This window comes from Salmo salar, chromosome ssa03 (assembly GCF_905237065.1).
Source record: "Salmo salar chromosome ssa03, Ssal_v3.1, whole genome shotgun sequence".
Lineage (NCBI taxonomy): Eukaryota > Metazoa > Chordata > Actinopteri > Salmoniformes > Salmonidae > Salmo > Salmo salar.
The window spans coordinates 57735028-57756816 of record NC_059444.1 but is presented as its reverse complement, the minus strand read 5'-3'; the positions used below and the strand labels follow the sequence as shown (position 1 = coordinate 57756816).

The following is a 21789-nucleotide window of genomic DNA, read 5'->3' as shown; positions in this document are numbered from 1 at the left end:
ATGCTATGAAAACATATAAGGTCCTATTTTTGTGCATTAGAATTGAATCGCATGACATATGTTTCTTATACAGGTATGATTGAGACTAGCTGGATTAATTTGTTCATATTGTCCACATTGTATATTGATTCATTCAGCCGTGATATAAAGACTTCCTGCTGTTTTGAGGAGTAAGAAATAACAGAGTGAGACAATGCAAGAAAAGGACGATTTGAGTATTCAGGACATTGTTAAGGCCTATTTGTGAATTAAGCAGCCCAACGAATATGTAAACGCTAGGGGTGCTAAAGATTTCGTAATATAGATATTTTTTTCCTCATTACAAAGTATGAAATGAACAAAGAGAATTTTGGTATAGAGAGGTTCACTTCGATTCCATCTCCATTTTTTCGTTTTTCTGAAATTACGTTGGCTTTTGCCCAGTAATAGTTTCTTAAATTGAATTTGGTCCCAAAATCCATAACAAAGAACCCTTGCGATTTCTAAACAAAGACCCATCCAAAGAATAACCTATACTCATTGATATAGGAACACTTTGATATATATATATATTTAGACTAAAATGGACACATGGGATTATGAAATATCAATATGCCTACCTTTTGCTTGTTTTACCGCTCTAATTTATTGGTAGCCTATTAAATAATGGCACAATATAAGATATTTCAAAATATTTTAATTCTCCATCATATGAGAAGCCTATCACTGGTATCGTGTTAGATTATTAAATAATATTTCCTCATTAAATAAATAGCCTATTTGAATATGTAAAAAATATATTTTCATTATTGCAATTTATTTCAAAACCTTTGCATGTGAATCTAATTTTAAATGCCTCTTACAGAGAGGATGGTTTGGGAAACATGCTTGAGGTTGTTTGGAGGTGAAGGTCTTTGTCGAATGCGTATGTGCAATATTTTATTTTTGGAAAGTAAAAACTGTACTCAGAGACTATTTCACATGTAGCCTGGGCCTATCATTCTCAGAGGTATCCTGTACACACATTTTATCCGAAATATTTCAACATCGTTTGATACGCATGTTAATATAACTCTGTAAGTCATTTTACAGATTTTACAGATATAAAATGCCAACGCAACCTATTCCTATTAGGTATTGTTTACAACACATTTAATAACACACATTTAGCTCTCACAATGAAGTCGACATCAAATGGTCTACTCTGGTAGATTGTTGTGGTTCTAAATGCTGTCGTACACAGGTCTTACCTTGATAGTATTGATGATATTTTATATGGTCAATATGTTTGCTTCTTCGTAAGGTTGGAGTCTTGAGTAGCCAGAATTAGTATATGTGTTTTTTTCCAGGACGTTTCAAATCGAAATGAGAGACTGTGCTTGTTGTGAGGGGAAACTTGTTAAAAAGGTCGTAAATTCTGCTGTACTGCTTTAAGGATGTGAGAGGAGTTGGCCACTTCTTCCTTCGTGCATATTTTATTGTTTTATATACCCTACATCCGGATATCGCCGTTTGAGTGGTGTTTGCCGGTGACTTGTAAACAAAAATGACCTGTCATAAAAAACAAATGTTGTATTACAGACTGGGCTCGAGCCTCGGTTGACCTTTCTGCAGTTTGACTCACTTGATCTTTCTTGCTATGTGTATCGTTGCTTGTCAATATTGTGTACAGTAGTCGATAAACAGCTGGCACTCTTATCATCCCGTACACCCTCAAGTTTATTCACTTGGCTTTTGTTCGCTCTGCATTGTCAAATAGATGACTGGCTTCGGTTATAAACGAGCTCCCCTTTCTCTTTTAACTGTAGAAGGGTGAGCTTCAGTCTCCCCCTGAAGATGAATATTTTTTAAACCCAATTATTTACACGGATTTGCTCTTAATGTTCTTTTGTGGTTACCGAAAATCACAATGCCGTTCACCTATTGTGCAATATATTTTGGTGAGTCATGATATGATGTATTTTTCTAAACATAAATGCATGGAAGAAACAAATGTGAATTTGTAAAGTTGGTCCCTGCACATCACCAGCTAGCTATGTTTGCGAGCATAGCACCTTTCATTAAGTAGTGCTTTGGCACATTGCTGACACACTTGAAGGAAGCTTGCTTTGGCCGTAGCACGTTGATACCTCACATGACGCAGTCAAGGTGAGCAGCCCCTTTCAATACCTGTCCGGAGAATACCTGTCATCTATATATACCCTGTAGATCCGGATTTGTGTGAACAGACTCACGGTCACAAATTCATATCTAAGGGAGTATGTAGTTGATGTATACACTACAAGCCATCGATGGATACAGACGACTGCCAGTTGATGTTTATTTGAATTGTGTTGTACCATTATGATATATTATCCCAGTGTAGGCTAATGGGGTGAGATACTTTGTTATTGCTTTTCACTGTTGATAATTTCAGTAGAAAAGGTTAACCGAAAGTTATAATGAGTTTTATTTGCCATGTTAATCTGTCAAGTGCTGTGATTTGCTTGTCTTCCACTGAAAAGCGTTTTCACGGTGCCACCATTTCGATTGACAAACAGTCAATTTGGACAACAAAGGAGTTTTATCGCATGTTCACTCACCATGCATGGAGGCTTATTCCAACGATAACATTGCATGGGTTAGAGAATGGAGTCCTGATAAGGACCACAACTATTATTCGGTTGGCAATGCAAGGGCGCGTGGTCTCAATTACTATGCAAGGTAGGTGTGTAAATTGTTGTGCAGGATAAACGTGGTGTTTAGGGGGGACTGACGGTGAACTCGCTTTAATACAAAGGTCTAGCTGTGATTTAGGAGGCTTTGTAACCTGAATTAGTTGATGAATTTTCTATCGATCCTAAACAAGCCTAGATTCATCTCTGACAGCCTTCTGCTGCACGCAGCGCACGCCAGGGCATTCTCTCACCGTTATTAGGGAGTGCATTTAAAAGCTTGGCAAGAACGAGCACACGGCATCACTTTTCCCAGCCCTTGTTTTCAAAAGCTCCAGCCAAAAGAAGAAGAAAAAAAATAGTGAGTGAATATGGCTTAACTATCAAGCTTGGGACGCAACACGTTTCTTGTTTATGTACTGTATCACGAATTGGACAGGTGAGGGGGTTGGTTAGTTGATCTGCTCTGTAGACGTTTGAAAACTCCGGTGGTATGTAATTCTGGCGTGTCTGCTTCAGGTTGTTATTGTTTTGATTCGTGCTTTTCGCGAGCGTGCCAGCGTGCAAAAAAAGTATGCAACATTCGAATGCCACAAACTATGCCCAGATGATGTGCGGGTATGCCTAATCCTATTTCCTTATCCGGGAATCGTCAGGATCCACGCCATTGGCTCCCGCTGTCACATGGATTCTTAACTTTGTTCACTTGACAGAAAGTAGGAGGGTTCTACGAAACAGGAAAACGAGTAAAGCGATAGATATAAATTTTAGTATATTTTGTGTGCAATTCAAAGAAATTAATGGCCATGAGTTCCTATTTGATCAACTCCAACTATGTGGACCCCAAGTTTCCACCCTGCGAGGAATATTCACAGAATGACTACCTACCCAGTCACTCTCCGGACTACTACAGCGCCCAGAGGCGAGAGCCTGCTTTTCAGAATGAGTCGATCTACAACCAGCGGTCGGGCTGCGCCGACCCGCCTTACACAACGTGCCAGGGTCCGGGGCAGCCCACGGTGGTGATATCTCCACGGGGTCACGTCCTCCCCCCAGCCGGACTCTCAACCCCTCTCCCGGAGCCTAGCCACCATTGCGACTCCGTAACTCCAAGCCCTCCACCCGCCTGTGGCCAGAATCCCCTCAACCAAAGCCCTTCCACGGCCAGCTCTCGCAAGGATCCCGTGGTTTACCCCTGGATGAAAAAAGTCCACGTAAACATCGGTAAGTGCTGCTAACTTCTCCCTACTCTGCGTCTTTGTGAGCCTGAATCAGTTTACCTAAGGTGGGAAGCTTAGTGTTCGGTGCTAAATCTCTCTCCCCTCGTGAAGTAACCCTTGGTCTAGATTTACGATCGGCTGTTTGCAGGGCAATATAATTACATCCTCCATAAATTTTTATTGCACTTCTTCGCCAAGTACCTTTGAAGTCTATGCAACCTAGCCCTTCTCATTTCTTCCTAAGATTGGTTTTTATGACGACTCGACTATCCCATAAGTTAAGTTTTATGCTTTGGTAATTGGATTTTAAGTGGTTGGATGTACAAACGTGTACTTTCCTCTGTCACCTCTCTATTGTTCATGGAAAACTTTTATGGAAGCTAAAATATTCATATTTATGGAGACTACAATAAAACACTGATGGTAAGTCAAATAGTTGAACTCTATTATGGACCCACACAACTATTCTGCAATGATTAGAGTGTGTGCTTTGAGAACTAGAGCATGCATTCAGACAACGACAAATGAGACTATTGTAAAGTCACTGTTTAAAGACTTTGCCCTGTGCATAATACCAGCACCATACGCCAGAAATTCAAAATGAAGGAGTTGGGGCCTTACTTTTAGATAGGTTATTACGTTTGTATTTTATTAGGCTTTTTGTGGTACTATCCACTGTGTTTTGTCTAGTTTTGAATTAGTTGAAGCACCCATTCAGACTATAATAACACCCTCATGCGTCCCTCATTCACAGTGAACGTAAAGAAAGTACAATGGGCATCCATGGACGTGGGTTTACTTGTAGAACTTTGCATAACATAATCCAGCAAGGTTATGTCTATATAGGCCTACCTTGTGACGCTCTGAGGCCGATTTAATATAATATTCAAAATGTTTTGAGCTGTGTATTAATAATATATATTTCGGCCTACAAATGCAATACGTGTGTGTTTTGGGGATGGCCTGTAATATATAGCTTTCTGTCCCACAGTGAATCCAAATTACACAGGGGTGGGTGAGCCCAAGCGCTCGCGGACAGCCTACACGCGACAGCAAGTCCTGGAGCTGGAGAAGGAGTTCCACTACAATCGCTATCTGACCCGGAGACGCAGAGTGGAGATCGCCCACACCCTGGTTCTGTCCGAGCGCCAGATCAAAATCTGGTTCCAGAACCGGCGGATGAAATGGAAGAAAGACCACAAGCTGCCCAACACAAAGATCCGCTCCAACAGTAACTCCAACAACACAAACTCGCAAAGCAGCGGGCTCGCGTTGGGGAGTTCTCAGAACCGAACCAGCGGGCCTCCACCGAGCCTATAGCCTCCACCCTCCCCTAACCATCCACCACCCACCCACCATGCACTTTGAAACCTCCGTTTCTGGAGTGGGATACATGGTTTCCACCATGTTTTTACCTCCCCTCTTCAATTCAATTACAGGGATAGAACATGTTGGGGGAAAGAGAAGGGGGAGTAAAAAACGAAGAAGAGAACATGTGTATCTCAAAAAATGTAGAAGGGGAGAAGATTCAAACACAAACACTTCCAATGATGTGTTCACAACCTGATCCAGTTCCCTTTTTTTATCCCGTGCCCCTCTCCTCCTCTCTCTCTCTTTCTCTCTCCCCCTCCATTAGAACAGAAGGCGGCAGATACTTTTCAGATTTGGTGAAGATGGATCCGTGTTTCATCTTTAATCATGCCAAACTCGGCCCCATTTGTCATGTTTACTCTGCAGTACAAAGGATGAACCGTGGGCCTGCCCATTACCTCGACGTCCAACGTTGTGTTTAATACATAGCCCCCTTGTTTCGCCAAGAGCCGTTTTCTTACTCCTTTTTCTCTCCTCAATACTAAAAAAATACACCGAATATGTTCTCCGAACATGAAGTTTTTTTGTAAGAGAAAATATAGCTGAATCTCAGTTATATTCTATGTTTATATATTAAGACTGACAACGATTGTGAGGTCCGTTGCTTGTTCATTTTTACAGGGACTCGTTTTTCCTTCTTTGTTTCTAGCAAAGACAGGGTGCATATGAACAAAAGATGGCAAATCACGGTATTAACAAAGGATAGTCGTCGCAGTGGAATGATGGAGCTGGACTTATAGAATACTTACATATATGAACCAAAATCTGGTACAAACCTACCTAAGCATTATAAACACAGCACTACAATGTACTACCTAGCTATTATAATTACCTCAGTTGTACTTATGTTCATTATTTTCTTGCCTTGTGTTATGAAGTGACAGGTTAAGCTCATTTGAATTTTGTGGCAAGTATCTGCAATACGAACATATTCATTTCTTGTAAGTGAAATGTAATTTAAGCAATTTTGTTGGCCAGGGTTGTAAAGAGAAAAAAAGGTGCGTATATTGCATGACTGAATACACATTTATTTGATATTTTATCTTTCTCTATCTGGTATCCTTTCTTGGCACAAACATGCGCACACACTCCCTCTTTCTTTCGCCCTCTCTCTGTCTCTCTCTCTCTCGCTTTCTTCTCACCATGTGCCATTTTGGGTATTTTATTTGTATGTGTTCCTTTTATTTACATTCCAAAGATCAGTCCTGTCGCTGATAATGTCGAAATTTTAGTTTTTTCTTCCTTCATATTTGAATGTTGCTCTTTTTCTGCTTATTCTCCTCAGTGTCTACCTATTATTTGTAAATAGCTATAGAAATTTAATAAATGGCTGAAAAAGCATCCATCTATTCTCTTTGTGTCCTCCTTTCCCTCCCTCCTCCTTTCTCTGTTTCACCAATGCTATGGGTCCAAAAGATACTGAGATATGTCGCTATCTTCAGACCAGCTCCTTTAATAGCAAGGGATGTGTAAAAAAAATGATTCAATTTAATTTCGTCCTCCCATGGTGGGTTTTCGTTTGCCTTTCTATGTAGCCTGTCTTTAAAAAAAATCACTGAACATCTCCGTGGTGATTTATATCTTATGGTCATGAGTGATCCTGGTACATTATGCCTTGTAATCTCGTTTTAAATCACAAACCCCTTCGTTTCACTCTCTTCTCTCGTTAATTTAACGGTGCTCACACACCCGCTGCTCGCTGGTGCTGAAAACAGCCTGAAAATATGGATCCTCGTTTAAAAAAAAAAAATGTTAAATAGGTTCTCGGCTCGTGGGCTTTTAATGCTTTAATGAGTCTAATTTTTGCACAACAGTTTCTCGGTGTTTGCTGGCTCGCTGTGTATTTTTTTATATTACAAAGGAGCGGGTCGGTGCCATAGCTCAAACCCTGACAACCAAATAGATAATCAAGAAGACAAATGGCTTCTTTTGTAAGGCGCGGCTCTTGTATTAATTTTCATTTTCTTCTCTTAGAGCAGGTATCGAAAATATAGAGTAGGAGAAAATAACATTCCGTTTGGGTGTTGAACTTTAAACAAAAGTGTGGCCTCAAATTGGTCTGCTCGCATTCTGTGGAACAGAGACGATTTTCTATTACTTGCTGGTTGATGTAAGCCCTTGTGCCATATAGCCTCCTCCAATCACTTTATGTGATTTTATTTCTCACCATATATTTATGAAATGCCTTTTGAAAACCACCAGCGTCCTACAGGCCTATGCTATGCCTCAAGATACTGAAGCAAGTCCAGTCAAAGATACCCACATGGTACCATTGCAATACATACAATGTTGATAGGCCTACTATTGAATTCGTTCGCAGTATTTTTGAATGCGCTCTTTTTTTAAGTTCTAAATGTGTTTTCGCGTGAAACCGATGGTAGGCACTATAGCTCACACACATAGAGGCACACCATTGATTTTCATGTGGGGCCTTAGGCAATGTCTCTATACTTTTCAGATGGCAAGTGATATGTCCACATGTTGTTATATTCACAACAGTTCAAACGTCGTTGATTTGAATAGATACATTGGTCCCCGACGCATATGTGTCTTCACAAAAAAAAAGCCCCCAAGCACTTGCATAGTAAAATAAATGAATTTGTGTGTGACATCACATACAATATGCACCTTAGAATTCTATTCTTATCCTTTATTCTATTTTTTTTTTACTTCTGCTTTCGGAGGGTGAATAGGAGCGAACAGATTTCTAAGGGGCCCCAAAAGTTCACCACCATTATTTGCGGACAGAGCCAAGAAAAATGTGAGAATTATACAGAAAAATCATTAATCACTTCTTCTCTTTAAACACTTCTTCTCCTCTATTGTCATTCAGCAGCACAACTGCACGGACCTTCTGCTAGGAGGGGAGAGGAGTCTTGGAAGACACTTGAAGATACCACCCCCCCCCTTCTCAACCTACCACCTTCTTTTTGACCAAGTCTTGCCACAAGAAAACTTTTTTTCTTGAAGAAAATCCCCATAGAATCCCAACGCATTGAGAATCTTCGCATTACCGAGGATGGCAGCGACGAAGGTAATGACTTTTGTTTCGTTGGTATGCTTTTGTTGGAGTTTTATTGCTTTATAGCCCTTGCTTTCACAGCCGGGTAACATGCGCGCATTTGTTGAGGACAGGGGGGAAGGCTAGGTAGGTTTTATGGTCGCTTTGATATAGTGTGGGGACTTCTGGAACCCTGCTGCTGTGTATCCATGATCGGCGTGGAGGGTAGAAATGAAGTTGCGTTTTCCTGAGAATTTGTGCAACTGTTTACTTCTCTTGGGTCAGATGTCTCTCTCGCTCACCCTCTTCCTCTCTCGCTCACCCTCTTCCTCTCTCGCTCACCCTCTTCCTCTCTCGCTCTCTCTATTTGTTGCTTATTTCAATAGGCCTATGTTTTTAGTACGTTATATATATATATATGGATATGGCTGTATACGCTTTGTAATAGGCCTGCACACCCATGCATAATGATGTCCTTTTGGAAAGGATAGCATCCTTGTCTTCAAAGCTTGACACTGCATTCTTCCAGGGTTAGGCTATTTACATGATTAGAATGCTGTGCTATTTATATTTTTCTAATTGAATCTACTTTTTTAGTGTTACCTGCAGTTAGATTTGAATTTGAATATGAAGGCTAAGTCCTATCGTTCGTATACAGGTGCGTAAATGCAACAGAGGCTTGGCTATGAGTAATTAGATGATCAATTGGTCAAACCCAAAGAACGATTCATGGGGGGATACCGAGTGCTTTAAATAGAATTTACTTCGAAATAAACGACTTGTAGCACATCTCTGCAACGCAATTGCATTTAGTAGTTTGCTTAGATGAGCACGAATGCCTCAGAAGTGCATTCACTGCTGGTTGACTCCTTCAAATCAATCTCTGTGGATATATATATAAAAAGTCCAAAGGTTCTGCTATGGTTTCTGCTCCCTCTGCGGGCCTGGGTGGCATGATGCGTGTTAAAGTAACAGAAACAAATGGTAAAAATATAAGGATTGGTATCGAAGGGAGAGGCAGAGAGAGAGAGAAAAAAAAATCGATGGGTGGAATTGACAACAGAATGGCCTGGCCGAGCGCGAGTTCAACCAGGGGACAGTCACAGACTGACCCTTGGTACCCCTTGACCCCTCGCAGACTGGACACCGCTCCATGTTACATTTCCAACAAAGACCCCGGGCGAGTTAGTCATAACACCGCGGCCTGGTCACTGTAACCTCGGGGCACGGTGCTATCTTAAGAAAACAGACAGCGGTGCCCTTCACCAGAGCTATCTAGCTGCATGGATTCTTTTTTGCTTTCTCGTTCCCCTCAGATTCACAAATATATAGGCTGAGCCTCTGGTTGCTATAGGAGACGTTTGAGTTGTGTCTCACATCTCCTTGATAGGCCTCGCTATGAGTGAGACTGTACATTTCAGCAGCTTCAGCTTTACACAGGAAGTCATGGGGCTTTATACCCCCCCCCCCCCCTCCCCCAGATACGACTTTGCCAACGCCTTGCATTGTATCATGCTCCCTCAGTCCCTCTCCAGCCCCGCTTCCTCCCTCCTTGGCCCTAAAACCCCTCCAAGATTTGTTGGAAGCCTCTGCCGCTTGGCCCGGAGAGCTGCGGTGGTGTGGTGCCTGTTTCAGATCACACCGCTAATTGCGAAACAAATAGCCTCCGCGCATTGCTGAATTATTATTGTGGACAGCCATGGAGCGGAGGTCAGCGCCATGTAGTCACATAGATATATAGCTAACGCACGCGCACTTTGTGTGCAAAAGCTGGAAGCGTTTTTTTTTTTAAAGGAGACATTAAGTAAAGCAAAGCACCATTGTTACTGCTGCCAGCAACCCACTGTCCACTAATACATAGTACAGTATAACGTAAGCTACCTAGAATAGTGGTGGTTCTCTTTGGAGTCGTTTCCCTTTTCATTGTGGACCTATGGGCTATTACTGAATGTGTGGCTCAATATGATGTTGTTTCATCAGATAAATCACCAAATGCGGAATGTGCAAATAGAAGTAAAGTTCCATGTTACTATTTTAGCGAATAGGTTTTGGTTTCAAGGGTAGTAATGCATGGTAATAATGGATAATGCAATGAATAATAGCACTGCTCCTATCTATAGCGTTCTTCTAGCTAATCTCTTTACTTCTCTTTATTATTTAGCCTCCTACTACTATTATTATTATTAGAGCCTACTACTACTACCACTACTACCACTAGCTGCTACTGCTACTACTAGCTACTACTACTTTATGAATACTGCTATTATTATAGCCTACTAATACTACTAGCTACTACTTTAATTATACTACTAATGATAATAGCACTAATAATGATAGGCCTACAGACAGACAGACAGACAGACAGACAGACAGACAGACAGACAGACAGACAGACAGACAGACACAGAAAATACATACAAAAGGCTACATAGTACATAAATACAATACAAAGGCTACAGTACATACACTAACAGCATCCATAATTCATCTTTATAATTATGATCGCAACGCCAATACCTTGATACCGTTCATCATGTAGGCCTACCTTCATGTTTTATCATATTTCAGACTGGCTTCCATAGATTTAGAATTGTTTTCAGAAGCATACAGTATTGATTGAAACATACCTAAAATAACTATAGTATAATGTCAGGTTATGTTACATGCTGGCTGGATGCTGTCCTATGGAGTCCATGTCCGTCGCAGAATATATTTGAAAAAGGTTGTGTGTGTCCTGCCGGCTCTGACAGATTTACGATCCCCAATAAAGGCCGGGATGTTGGGCTTCGTAAATCAATCTCTGCTACCACATATAAACCTAGCCTTTAGCAAAACGTTGTGTTTACATAGGCAAACTTCAGCTTTGATTTTCATGGACTGCTGTTTGATATTTTTGTAGATTTGTTTTGATTGTCTATTTATTACTATTATGATGATGATTATTATTATGATGTCTTCTGTAAGCAAAAGTAACCCACATATAGGCTATTCTTTATTTACACAGTATTTAAATTGCTTTTTTTATGGACACTTCAGTTTTTAAGTGCAGTTTTATTCAATTCTAGAGTGATTAGGTTAATCATTTACAAGGATAAGGCTTTTGGGTGTTCCCATCGATCACGGATTTTTCTTAGACCTTTTCTTGCAATGTATTCCCCCCCCCCAAGAAAATAGGCTATTATTAGGCCTATATAATCATCACTATTATTCTCATTAAGCTATTGGTGTTGTTGTTGATATCAATATTATTATTATAATTAGGCTACACAATATGGTGTCATTCTTTTGTGAGTAGTATTCGTTTGTTGTTCTTATTGTGGTCATCTTTGTTGCGATTATATGGGCCTACTGTGATTAGTATAATTTATAGCCATCATTAATAGTGCTATCACCCCTGCAAATATTTGATTTAAATTATGTGTGAAATCTTTTGGAACTCGTTGAAATGTGATGTCACTTTTGGATTTCTATGTTTCCCAGTCGTACCTTTGTGTCTCCCCTATTCTTTTATCGAAGAGAGCAAAGCTACAATAATGATACAATAACGATTTTTATCTGATATGCACAATTGTATTGTTCTACTCTGCCATCCGCATGTAGGACCTATCGTGCGTGCATTGTTCACATTTTCCCCCGACCGCAAATATTTCAAAGAACCTGCTGGGCAAAGTTATAGCTGCAAAATAGCTTATCTACACAGCGTTGATTTCTTTCCTAAATAGTTCGGGGTAATTACGTTTGATATCAAACCCGTTTGTGCCGTTTTCCCTTCAAGCTGTTTAATTTCTTGTTTACGATATTTCTGGGGGAAAGGGAAGCATCTTCAGTGTTCTGTTGTTCTCTGCTACTCGTAGGCACAGCACCAAGTCCTGCTATTGTTTGACCTTCAGGAGTCTCCTTTAGACATAGCTGCATGGGTTTGTTGGACACAGCCCCAGGTCTATTGTTCTGAGTGAGTGCAATGGCAGAGCACACCAAAGGATTGGTACCATTGTTGCTAAGTGCTTGCGGCAGGGTCTCTCCCCATTCAACTCTCTCCTTTCTGCCGCGTGCTACCTGTCTTTTATTCGCTCCATAACGGTCCCTGTAAAAATTAATCACCCTCGTGCCACGGGCTTCCACCAAACTTGTTAATAATTAGATGCCTGCTATTTAGAGATCTCGTTGGCGCAGCTATGTGTGCCATCACTTCACAACTCCGATCGAAGTCATTCGAAAACAAGGATACCACAAAAAGGTAGTTGTTTTCTTTGATCTTTTAGCAATTGTGCCGTATTGAATCACCATCAGTAACGATAGTGTTATTATGAAATTGACTGTGGGTGAAAGAGTGTATGCATCAATGTCATTTCTTCCAGAATGGCCAAAGATGTATTTAATTATTGTGTAAACAAACGATTTGTGCAAACCAACAAGGACTTCAACGAATAACGTGACATCAATAATATCAACAATAGACCAAGCAAACAAGTTTAGCTATTACAACATTGGCTTTTAGTGTACGCCTTCTGTGCATAAATCTATATATAAATAAGGATTGCTTGTTTTCAATCGAAATAAAAACACCCTTATCTCGAAATACATAAACAGAGGTGGTAAGGAATAAAGACCAAACGAACGCACCCAAGTGTTTCACTATCCTCCTCTATTCGTATCATGTCATCCCTCTCATATGGCCACTTACCATAACTTCTTTCAGTAGCCTACATAGCACATACATAGCATAAGACGTATTTCTCCCTTTCACAAAGAGCTGTAGATTAAACGGTGCAGGCCTATAGGCTAGTCTTTATTCTATATTTCTGTAAAAGATTTAAGTTAGAACGTGGGCTCTGGAGTGTTGGGTCAGAGTGGTCCCCGGAGCGTGCAAGGAGAGGTACCCCATCCCCTCCTGGTCACGTGATTCATTAAATAATTAATGCAGAGGTTGCAGAATAGATATGTATTCGTCAGGAATATCGCAGACATGGTCTCCTTGTGTCTGACGTGAAATTCAACTGTCCTTTTAAAAACAAGCCCTATAGCGGAGGGAAAAAAAGAGAGGGGAGAGACACACAGAGGCTGCAATAAAACAAATTTGGACGGGAGCCTCTCGTCGTGTGGACATTGTGAGTATAGCGGAAACGGGGACGCCACTTCCACGCAAGTGCATTGCTGCGCCGTTGGCTTACCCGAGTCAATGAATTATATGCTGTTTGTAATATTGTGGTAAATATGTCAAAAATACTAATCTTGCCGTACTTTGACATCATGCATGTGTTTGCACCCATCATCCCATCGTTTGACTTCAGCCTTGGTTACATGAACAATAGTCGCCTTTACATGTCACAGTACTGCACTGTATTGCAATGCATTGATAGCGATGTATATATTTTAAAAGCAGTCGTATTACTATTCTCATCCGTCCCCCATCCCATCTCGGTCTTCCTCATGTCTGCATGTCTCTCTCTCCCTCTCTCTTCTTTTCAGCCAGCTACTTCGCTTGATTTATAGTGATATGTGTGTCAGCGGCAGCGGGCTGCCATTGTGTGTTTGTAAGGGAGTTGTGTTGTTTATGGCCGTCTCCACGATAAATCATTTCTCGGGGAAAATGATTGGCGAGTGATGATAAACGGGAATGAGGAAGAGATTCCTGGATCTTCGTTTCTCACTCTGGCTTTTTCGGTGCTTCTTGTCTCTCGCCGGTCGAGAAAAGCTTTTGCCTTTTTCACACTCCTCTCTCCCCCCCCCGCAGTTGATTATCGCGGGCGATTTACGGCAATGGATCAGCGACTAATATGAAGGCTAAGTAGCTCGAGGTCTTGAGTTACTGCATATGCGATTACCAATTAAGGGAAGATTTGTTTAAATTTGGCAAAACGGGAACGCCTCGTCGCCATGTGAATCTCATAAAAGCGCCGGAGCTCGCCGGCATAGGCCTAGTCATAGCCAGGGGTGTAATACCTGAGCTCCAGACCTTTTTTTGGACAAGATAGACAACTTAATTGGAATACAAACTTAGTAGGAGAAGAGTAGGCTATAATTCTGCTAGATGGGATGTGTTGTATAGAGGGGTGGCATGACGAGCATAGCATCGACTCACTGTAGCTAAAGGGACTGAATGATTCATTTTTAGAATATTTTCCGACATATCTTTTCGATACATTTTCTGTGGATTTTGTTCGACCATTGAAATGATGCAACATTCGATAACTTATGTCAGTATGGTGGTGTTTAGCAAACAGAAGATCGTATTTGTTATTATTTGGTGTACTATTGTGTCCATTATGCCGTCTCGAATGTCTGCGGGTTGTGAGAATAGCACAGGCGTCATTTTTATTGGTTGTGGTGGCATTTTGGGGGGAGTGGGGGGGGGGGGGGGGGGGATATGTTATTTTCTGGGCTAACCGTAGTCAGTGTCGTATATGACGCGTTAACGTTATTTTGGTGTGGACATAACATATGTGTATGCTGCATTGATGCTGTTGAAAGAGAAAACTACAAAGACAGACAAAGACTGCAACAGTTTCCCATTTGAAAATGCTTTACTCACATTTTGGTTTGAAAAAGGATGACGTTACAGATAATGAAATCAGTATGTTGTAGGATAATGATAATAGGCCTAATAATAATAATAATAATAATGATAATAAAACATATTTATAATACAGTGCTTCCTTTTTGTATTCATGAATACAAAAGCAGCTTAAATGTCAATACCATGGCTGGCTCCTTCCACAATCCTCCCCTTCGCCTCGCTTAGTGTAAACCTTTGTGTAACAAAATTAGAACAACTCTGTGGCTCCCATCAAATATTAATGGGCATAGCAGCGAGGGGCAGCACTTTTCAAAATGTCTATTCCAGCGGCGCTACTTGTTCTCGGGCGCTGTGTCAAAAACAATATTCCAGCTCATTTCGGTGGACGCTCAGGGGGCGATGAGAAGGGGACATTGTGCGCGTAAGAGATCACGGTTGCTCACAGAAACCGCCTCGTGTCTGATTTCAATGACAGCCCAGCGTTGGAAGAATTATTCCAAATGCCAGTCAGATGGGTAGCTAGGCTGGGTGCTCAGACTCTGGGTGGAAACAATTGTGCATCATCATCATAGTAAAAAACGAACTATTAGCATTACGCACAGCTCTAATACACGTAAATAGGCTACAAATAGATTAGCAGTAACACTTGTAAGTAGCATGTAATGGTAGCAACAGTGGGTTATGAGGCTTCTATAATAGCATCAGTATAATACTATTGCAAATGTTCTATATTACCCTCCCTGCCTTAGCTAGAGGTTGAAAGCTGAAAGTGGGCCCTTTGTTTGAATGGCACTTCGGTTCGATTCTATAGGATAGGCTATTGCACTTCAAAACCTTTCAACAACCTGCAACTGATTCACGGCGTCCATATTGTATATGTATATCTTTATAGGGCTCTATGTATGTATGCAGTAAGTGTGTCGGATTATTGTTTATCATTTGTGTCCCATACAAGGTCGTTAGAATCCCACGCATAGGAGACGAGGCAGCAAGAGCGCATCTTCCCGCTCAACAGCGTTGGGAACAATACAAATATATGGCTGCCATATTGAGCCCTTCTCTCACAAAAAGGCGCGACCCTCCAATAATACACCATTCATAAGCATAGTCCCTTTTCTCCGGAATATTCTCTCGCTTAACTCTAACTATTCGTTTTGTAGTGCTATAGCAAAAATATCGAGATAAATGTATTTCCATCCGTTTTTATATTTACATAAAGAAAACGGTGGCTTTATAATACTAGTATTTTGGAGCTAGCTTAAATTCGATTGTTGCACTTTGTTTTTACAATTATAGATACAAATAGATATAAATAGATAATGCTTACCACACTCATTGTAGTATAAAAACAATAATGGAACCTTTATGTAAAATAGCATGCATGGTACATAACACTGCAGGCGATAAAAGATTCACTAGAACACGACACTTTTCCTGTGGACAAAGAACAAAAGACGTACCATTAATAATTCATTTACGCGTAAATAAGTAACACATGTATCCACCAAATAATAGCCTGGACAAAAGGTCCACAAAACGCCATGGGATTGTTTTAATATATCCAAACAATAGATAATTGTTCCATCTAAAGCCTGTCCTTACCTCGATCTAACTTAGCTCTATATTTGCAATATTTTTCATTGTAAACAAATATCGAAAGCATTAGGTTAACTTTTACGCAATGGAAATCTAACCATCTATCATATCTTGCACTTATCCAAATGCCTGTAAAACATAAGCGTAATATGTGTCCTCTTTATTTCAGTCACATTGACCACCCTTAGCCATAATATTAAGCAGAAATTTTACATAATAGCTTACGAGGAGCCTAATACAATTTCGATATAATGTTACTCAATGACTTGCCCAAAAGCTACACAATAATGTAGCTCCTCAAACCATCTATTATAACCAGGTGAAAATACAGCTAAAATATCAATCTAGTGGTCAGATTAGTCTTAAACTTGAGTCTTAAAGTTGAAAATAATAGATGTTATTTCCCCCAAGTTATATTACTTCTATTATTATTATTATCCTTGTGAGTAGTCTATTTCAAACTCCTAATTGTGTTCAGAGGGCCAGGTAGGTATTGGTTGGCCAGGTAGGTATTTCCCCGGCCTTCAGTAATGCAGGAATGATTACCCCTTCGGAAATAAATCAATATGAAGCCCCGCGCTAATTTATAATGATCTGCAAGAGCAGCAATTCAAAGGCGCATGAAAAATGACCGGTGAAACCGTATCCAGAAGCTGCAAGGAGAATTTTCACCCGGTTGAAGAGCTTGCAGGAGAGCGATAAGAGTACTAAGCCGGAAATGTTCAGAAGAAAGGCAAGGTTTTTCATGCAGGACTAAAAATAACTCGGATACTATCGTGGCACATTTGCATCAGTATAATTGAATTTCCCACTATTCGTGTGGGTACCTCTCCCTCCCTCTCCCTACCTTCTATCTCCTTCTCTCTCCCCCTTTCTTTCTATCCCTCTCTCAATTTATTTCTCTCTCTCACTGTGCGCGTGTGTGTGTTTGTGTGTGTTTGTCTGTGCGTGTGTGTGTTTCTTTGTGTTGTCTGAGCGTAGGCAGATAACACTCAGACGCACAAAAGAATCGACCAAGAAACAAAGCCAAGTGCATCCGACTTAGTCACAAATTCTAAAACGTAATAATCTACATTTACAAACGTTAGTGCAGTAAAAACAGTCCCAGGGTGAGAGCTTTTAAACACATCAACATAGAGGTAATTTATTTTCATATCCCCTTACTAGCCCTCTGCTATGACGCACGCCTATTTCATTCGTGAAGAACATACTATCCGCTATCCGCCAACCATCCCCAGCCTAAAAATGAATTTAACTCTGGCAATAAAATGGCAGTATCGGAATGAGGTTGACCACGTTCACCCCTGCAGAAGCCCGCAGGTTGTAATCGCCATATGGCCCGCGTGTCGGCCTCGCAGCCGTGCAGTCAGATCCCTATTGGACAGACGAACCCCTTTGCCTTCTCCACCCTGTGTGTCCTGTCAGTCCACTGGTTCAGTAGTTCACCTTGTCAATCCACCCCGCTCCATGCAAGCAGCTATAGGCGGAAAAAAAGAGGCAGAGGGTAGAGGTGGAATCTATCGCCTGCTGCTGACTGCTAAGCCCGAAGGAATCGCATGCAGGGTTCGAAGAGTTCGGAAGTGCAAAGGGGGGCTCCGTGTTCGGGAGTGCTCGGGCTCGGAAGACCCGCTCGTGTTGATGGGTGCGCGCGCGCATGTGTTGTGAGCAGTCCGTCCTGCTCGCGGTTGAGGATATATAGCTTTCCAAAGCCGCCATGTAGACTTCCTTTTTTGTTTTGTTTAGTGGAAAGATATCATTACCAAATTACGCACAACGCATCCAAGGTCACCAAAAAGCAAAAAAAAAAGATATATTCCAGGCGCGTCTACAATAGATAATCCCTCAAACGCTGGCCAAGCTTGGCTCGTGAGACCCAGAGAAGTGCTGGAAGTCAGGTAAGGTTTTCAGGCATCTACTGACGCCGGATGCTTGGGCTCTTCCCAGTGTCCTATGCTCCTCTGTAGACAAGTCATTAATTATCCGTTGTGTGACCCATCTTTGGGTGTGCCTGAGCTCGCAAACTTTTGTGTTTTCGAACAGCCGAAGACAGATGCCTTCGAATAGGTAACCGAGGAGGGCTAAAGGGAGACTCGCTGCCCTCACTCTCTTTTCCCTCACCCTCTCAGTGCATTTCTTTACCTCTCCCTGACTGTCCCCCTTCTTCTTCTTTCTACTTCTCTGTCAAGCATTAATATCTGGGCTCCCACACCCCCATTTAAAAGTTTACTCATTGCGTAAAGTGCGGTGCATCAAATGTTAAGAGAGGGGAGTGGGGGACTCGCGGTGTGGGGTGAGCCGTGAATGGATCTGATGGCTAGGTGTAAAAAGAAGATGCATGTGCTCCTGATTTATGACTGTGTGAAAGGATTGCTTACTCTAGCTGCTCCCAATTTACCCTCGGCTTTTTCTCTCTCCCCAGGAATCCCAATATACTATCAAGCCCGTCACTACGGGCTCTCTTTGTTATTATTTTCAATATTGCTGTTTGTGGAACAACTGGTGCGCCACACAAACCTACAAATGGCGTTTTAGGCTATGTCAAGTAATGGAGATTAGCGCTATTCATTCTAACACGACCTGGAGGTTCATGGGACATTGAAAGATCTTGTATTTCATACTATAACTGTTAACCTCTAGGCGTGTAAAATAGAAGGTGTTCTAGTAAAAATAGAAAATGTTGACTTCAAAGGACCTCGAGAGCTCACTGATAATAGTAAGATAGTCATTCATAGGCCCTCAGTGAGCCTATACCCACATTGCTAATTTTGCTTCCCATGCATCTCGGTCTGTACATCTGCAAACACCAAATACCTTTGAGTCGATTAAATATATTGTTTCTATTCTAAGTGACCCATCCGTGAAATATTGAGATATAGATAAAGGCATATGGCACACAACCTCACTAACATGTTCTAATGTTACAAAAACATGAAAATAAACGGTGTAAGGGGACTTTGTACAGCAAGAGATGCAGTAAATGAAGCCATACTATTACATACTTTGCACAATGTCAACTTTGCACAATGTTAAACCATTGTAAACCGATTATCTGCAACTGCCATTTTGCAAGTACACATTGTAAACACATTATCTATGCAAACATTATCTAGACGACCCTGGAGATAAACACCAGCAAGATGTCGGTGAAAGACATCTTCAAGGCACATGGACTTGCAACCATATAGGAACCGATGATGCCAACTATAGCTTCTTTAACCCACAATAAGTAGCTGCGCGTAAAGGAAAACCAAACAAGACACCCACATATGTTGTTCTTGTTGTTCTTTGTGGTTTAAAAAAATAATGTATTTCATTATTTGTGAACCTGTTTGACATTTTACTGCATTGTTAGGAGCTAATAACATACGCCTTTCGCTGCACCCGCCATAACATCTAACCTCTGTACGCGACCAGTACACTTTGATTTGATTTGAACATGGTTTGTTATCTCACTACATGACGACCATGCTTTGACAATACCATTATACTTCCATAAAATACATTTACTTCTATAGACTAACTTTGTCTATAGGCTATAGGCTGTACTGCATATCAACCAGTAGTTGGATAGCTCGGTGGAAATCATGACCTGGCAGTTTGTGCGTCATGGGGTGGAAATCTGAATGAAACCACAAAAGTCTAAGTGGCCATGATTTAATTGATTTTATCATACATCACTGACAATATAGGCAAGCTCCAATGGAAAAAAGGGAAAGTAAAACTACTGTGTGTCAGTATATAATATCTGACAGCTTTGGATAGAATCCATGTGACCTTTATGCAAGTTATTTCCTATAGTGGCATCTGCTTAAGACGCCTTGGATCACGTTGCAACACAGCAGTCATTAGCATCATCTCTAAAGCAAATGAAATATCAAAAGGTACCATGAAAATCTAAACGTTCAATTGAAGTCGTTTGTATATTGAAAATAGGTCCAGGTTCCAGTACAGCCGACGAAATTCAACCATTAATTACCTAAATCTTGGTCATGTCCCCTACCCCATCCTCACATGTCATATTGTTGAGGTTGGCACTTTCTAGTTCTCTGAAGCAGAAAGGGTACTGTGACCTATAAGGCCCCCAACCAACCGTCTCCAAGTCAGCGTCCTCTTTTGAATTCTCGGTTAAAGATTACCACCTAGAGCCCTTCTCCCATAAAGATTAACCCTGATCTCTCAATGAAACTAGCTGATGGAAGGGATTCCTTGTTGAGCATTTAGAACATGAAGATGATCTATGTTCTGCAACCAAAAGCCAATATGCTGAAGTCCTTCATATGCAGAGAAGTCAGTGGCACTGATGCCATAGCAAGGCATCCATTTCTTCCCTCCCCATTGGCACCTTTCTCTCTCCATTCACACCTTCAACAAAGGAGGTGAACAAAATTAAATAAACACTTAGTAAAATTAGCTATAACGCCAGCATAAGAACGTAATCTAATGACATTCACTCTAAAAGCACAAAGAGCTAATCTTGCATAGACATATTTGGCCATATGTCTTATTCCAACACTAGCACACCACTTCTGAACTTGCGTAGGTTCTCTTTCACAATGACAGCTAGCTCCACGGGGATCGATACAGACATAACGCTCAGGTCACCGGGCCTCAAATGGGAGTTTAATTGTAATCTGGAAATCTTTAGTAGAGGGCTATCTGCGTGGGTGTAAAACCAAGCCCACTTGCTCCACCAGTCGCCCAGTGAGCAGTGCAGAAAGCCCTTTTATCACCCAAAGATTGGAGGCAGAGGCCTAGCATACACACTGGTCTCGCTCACTAAGTCCGTGGTGTTGACAATCTCACGTCATCCGGCGGAATGGGAGAGAAAATAAGATGCATCATGTCTCTCCTCGTTTAGAACAAATCGTCGCTTGCCATTTGGGATGCCAGTCGTTAGATCTCATTGCATTTGAAGGTGGCAGAATTCGGCGAATGGACTCTATAAAAACTACACCCTCACAGAGATTGGGAGAAAAATAGACATTTTGGAGTTGGGGGGGGGGGCATGCAAAATGGGGCAAAAGTCAGAGAAGTAACCAATCCGGCAAAGGTGAAGGAAAATATATTTCTCCGTCGTTTTGGAGGCATCAAACAAGGGGGAAGAGTAGCCACAATTCTATCAAAACCAGAGTATGTTGACGTACGCGCATCACGTGAGCGCATGATACCGGGGCATTATTTTGGATTTGGAAAGGACCTTATATTGTTGCTTGCTGGCTGTGTTTTCGCCCAGTCACTAACTCTGCTGTTAACAACTGCCTGGTAATTACACAACAAATGGGATTTCGGCGTTTCGCTGACTTCCAGAAGCCCATGCGGCCTCTTTGAAAGCCTTAGACAGCAAGGCCCGGATTAATACATAAATATAATACATTAAGAGAGGACTGCAAAGTAGACTTCTTCCGTTGATTGATCATTAATCTGGTGAGTTATTGCTCTTCAACGCAAAGG

At 41.3% G+C, this 21789-nt stretch overlaps 2 protein-coding genes across 9 annotated transcripts in view; both read left to right on the top strand.

The window, feature by feature from the left end:
- The window catches only part of hoxb3a (homeobox B3a), a 56949-nt gene that overhangs the window by 23837 nt on the left and 11323 nt on the right, over positions 1-21789 (top strand). For 3 of the 8 annotated variants that reach the window (XM_014192396.2, XM_014192395.2, XM_014192394.2), the window contains exon 2: positions 8058-8258. The gene's annotated coding sequence lies outside the window, so the exon portion shown is untranslated. Of the gene's footprint in view, positions 1-6864; positions 8259-13155; positions 13434-14729; positions 18234-21359; positions 21763-21789 lie in introns of those variants that run through there. The other 5 variants (XM_014192407.2, XM_014192398.2, XM_014192399.2 and 2 more) reach the window with 5 other exon arrangements.
- hoxb4aa (homeobox protein HoxB4aa) lies at positions 3238-5523 on the top strand. The gene is given in 2 exon segments (NM_001141908.1): positions 3238-3857; positions 4845-5523. Coding segments are annotated over 2 exon segments (753 nt in total). The 5' UTR covers positions 3238-3433; the 3' UTR covers positions 5174-5523.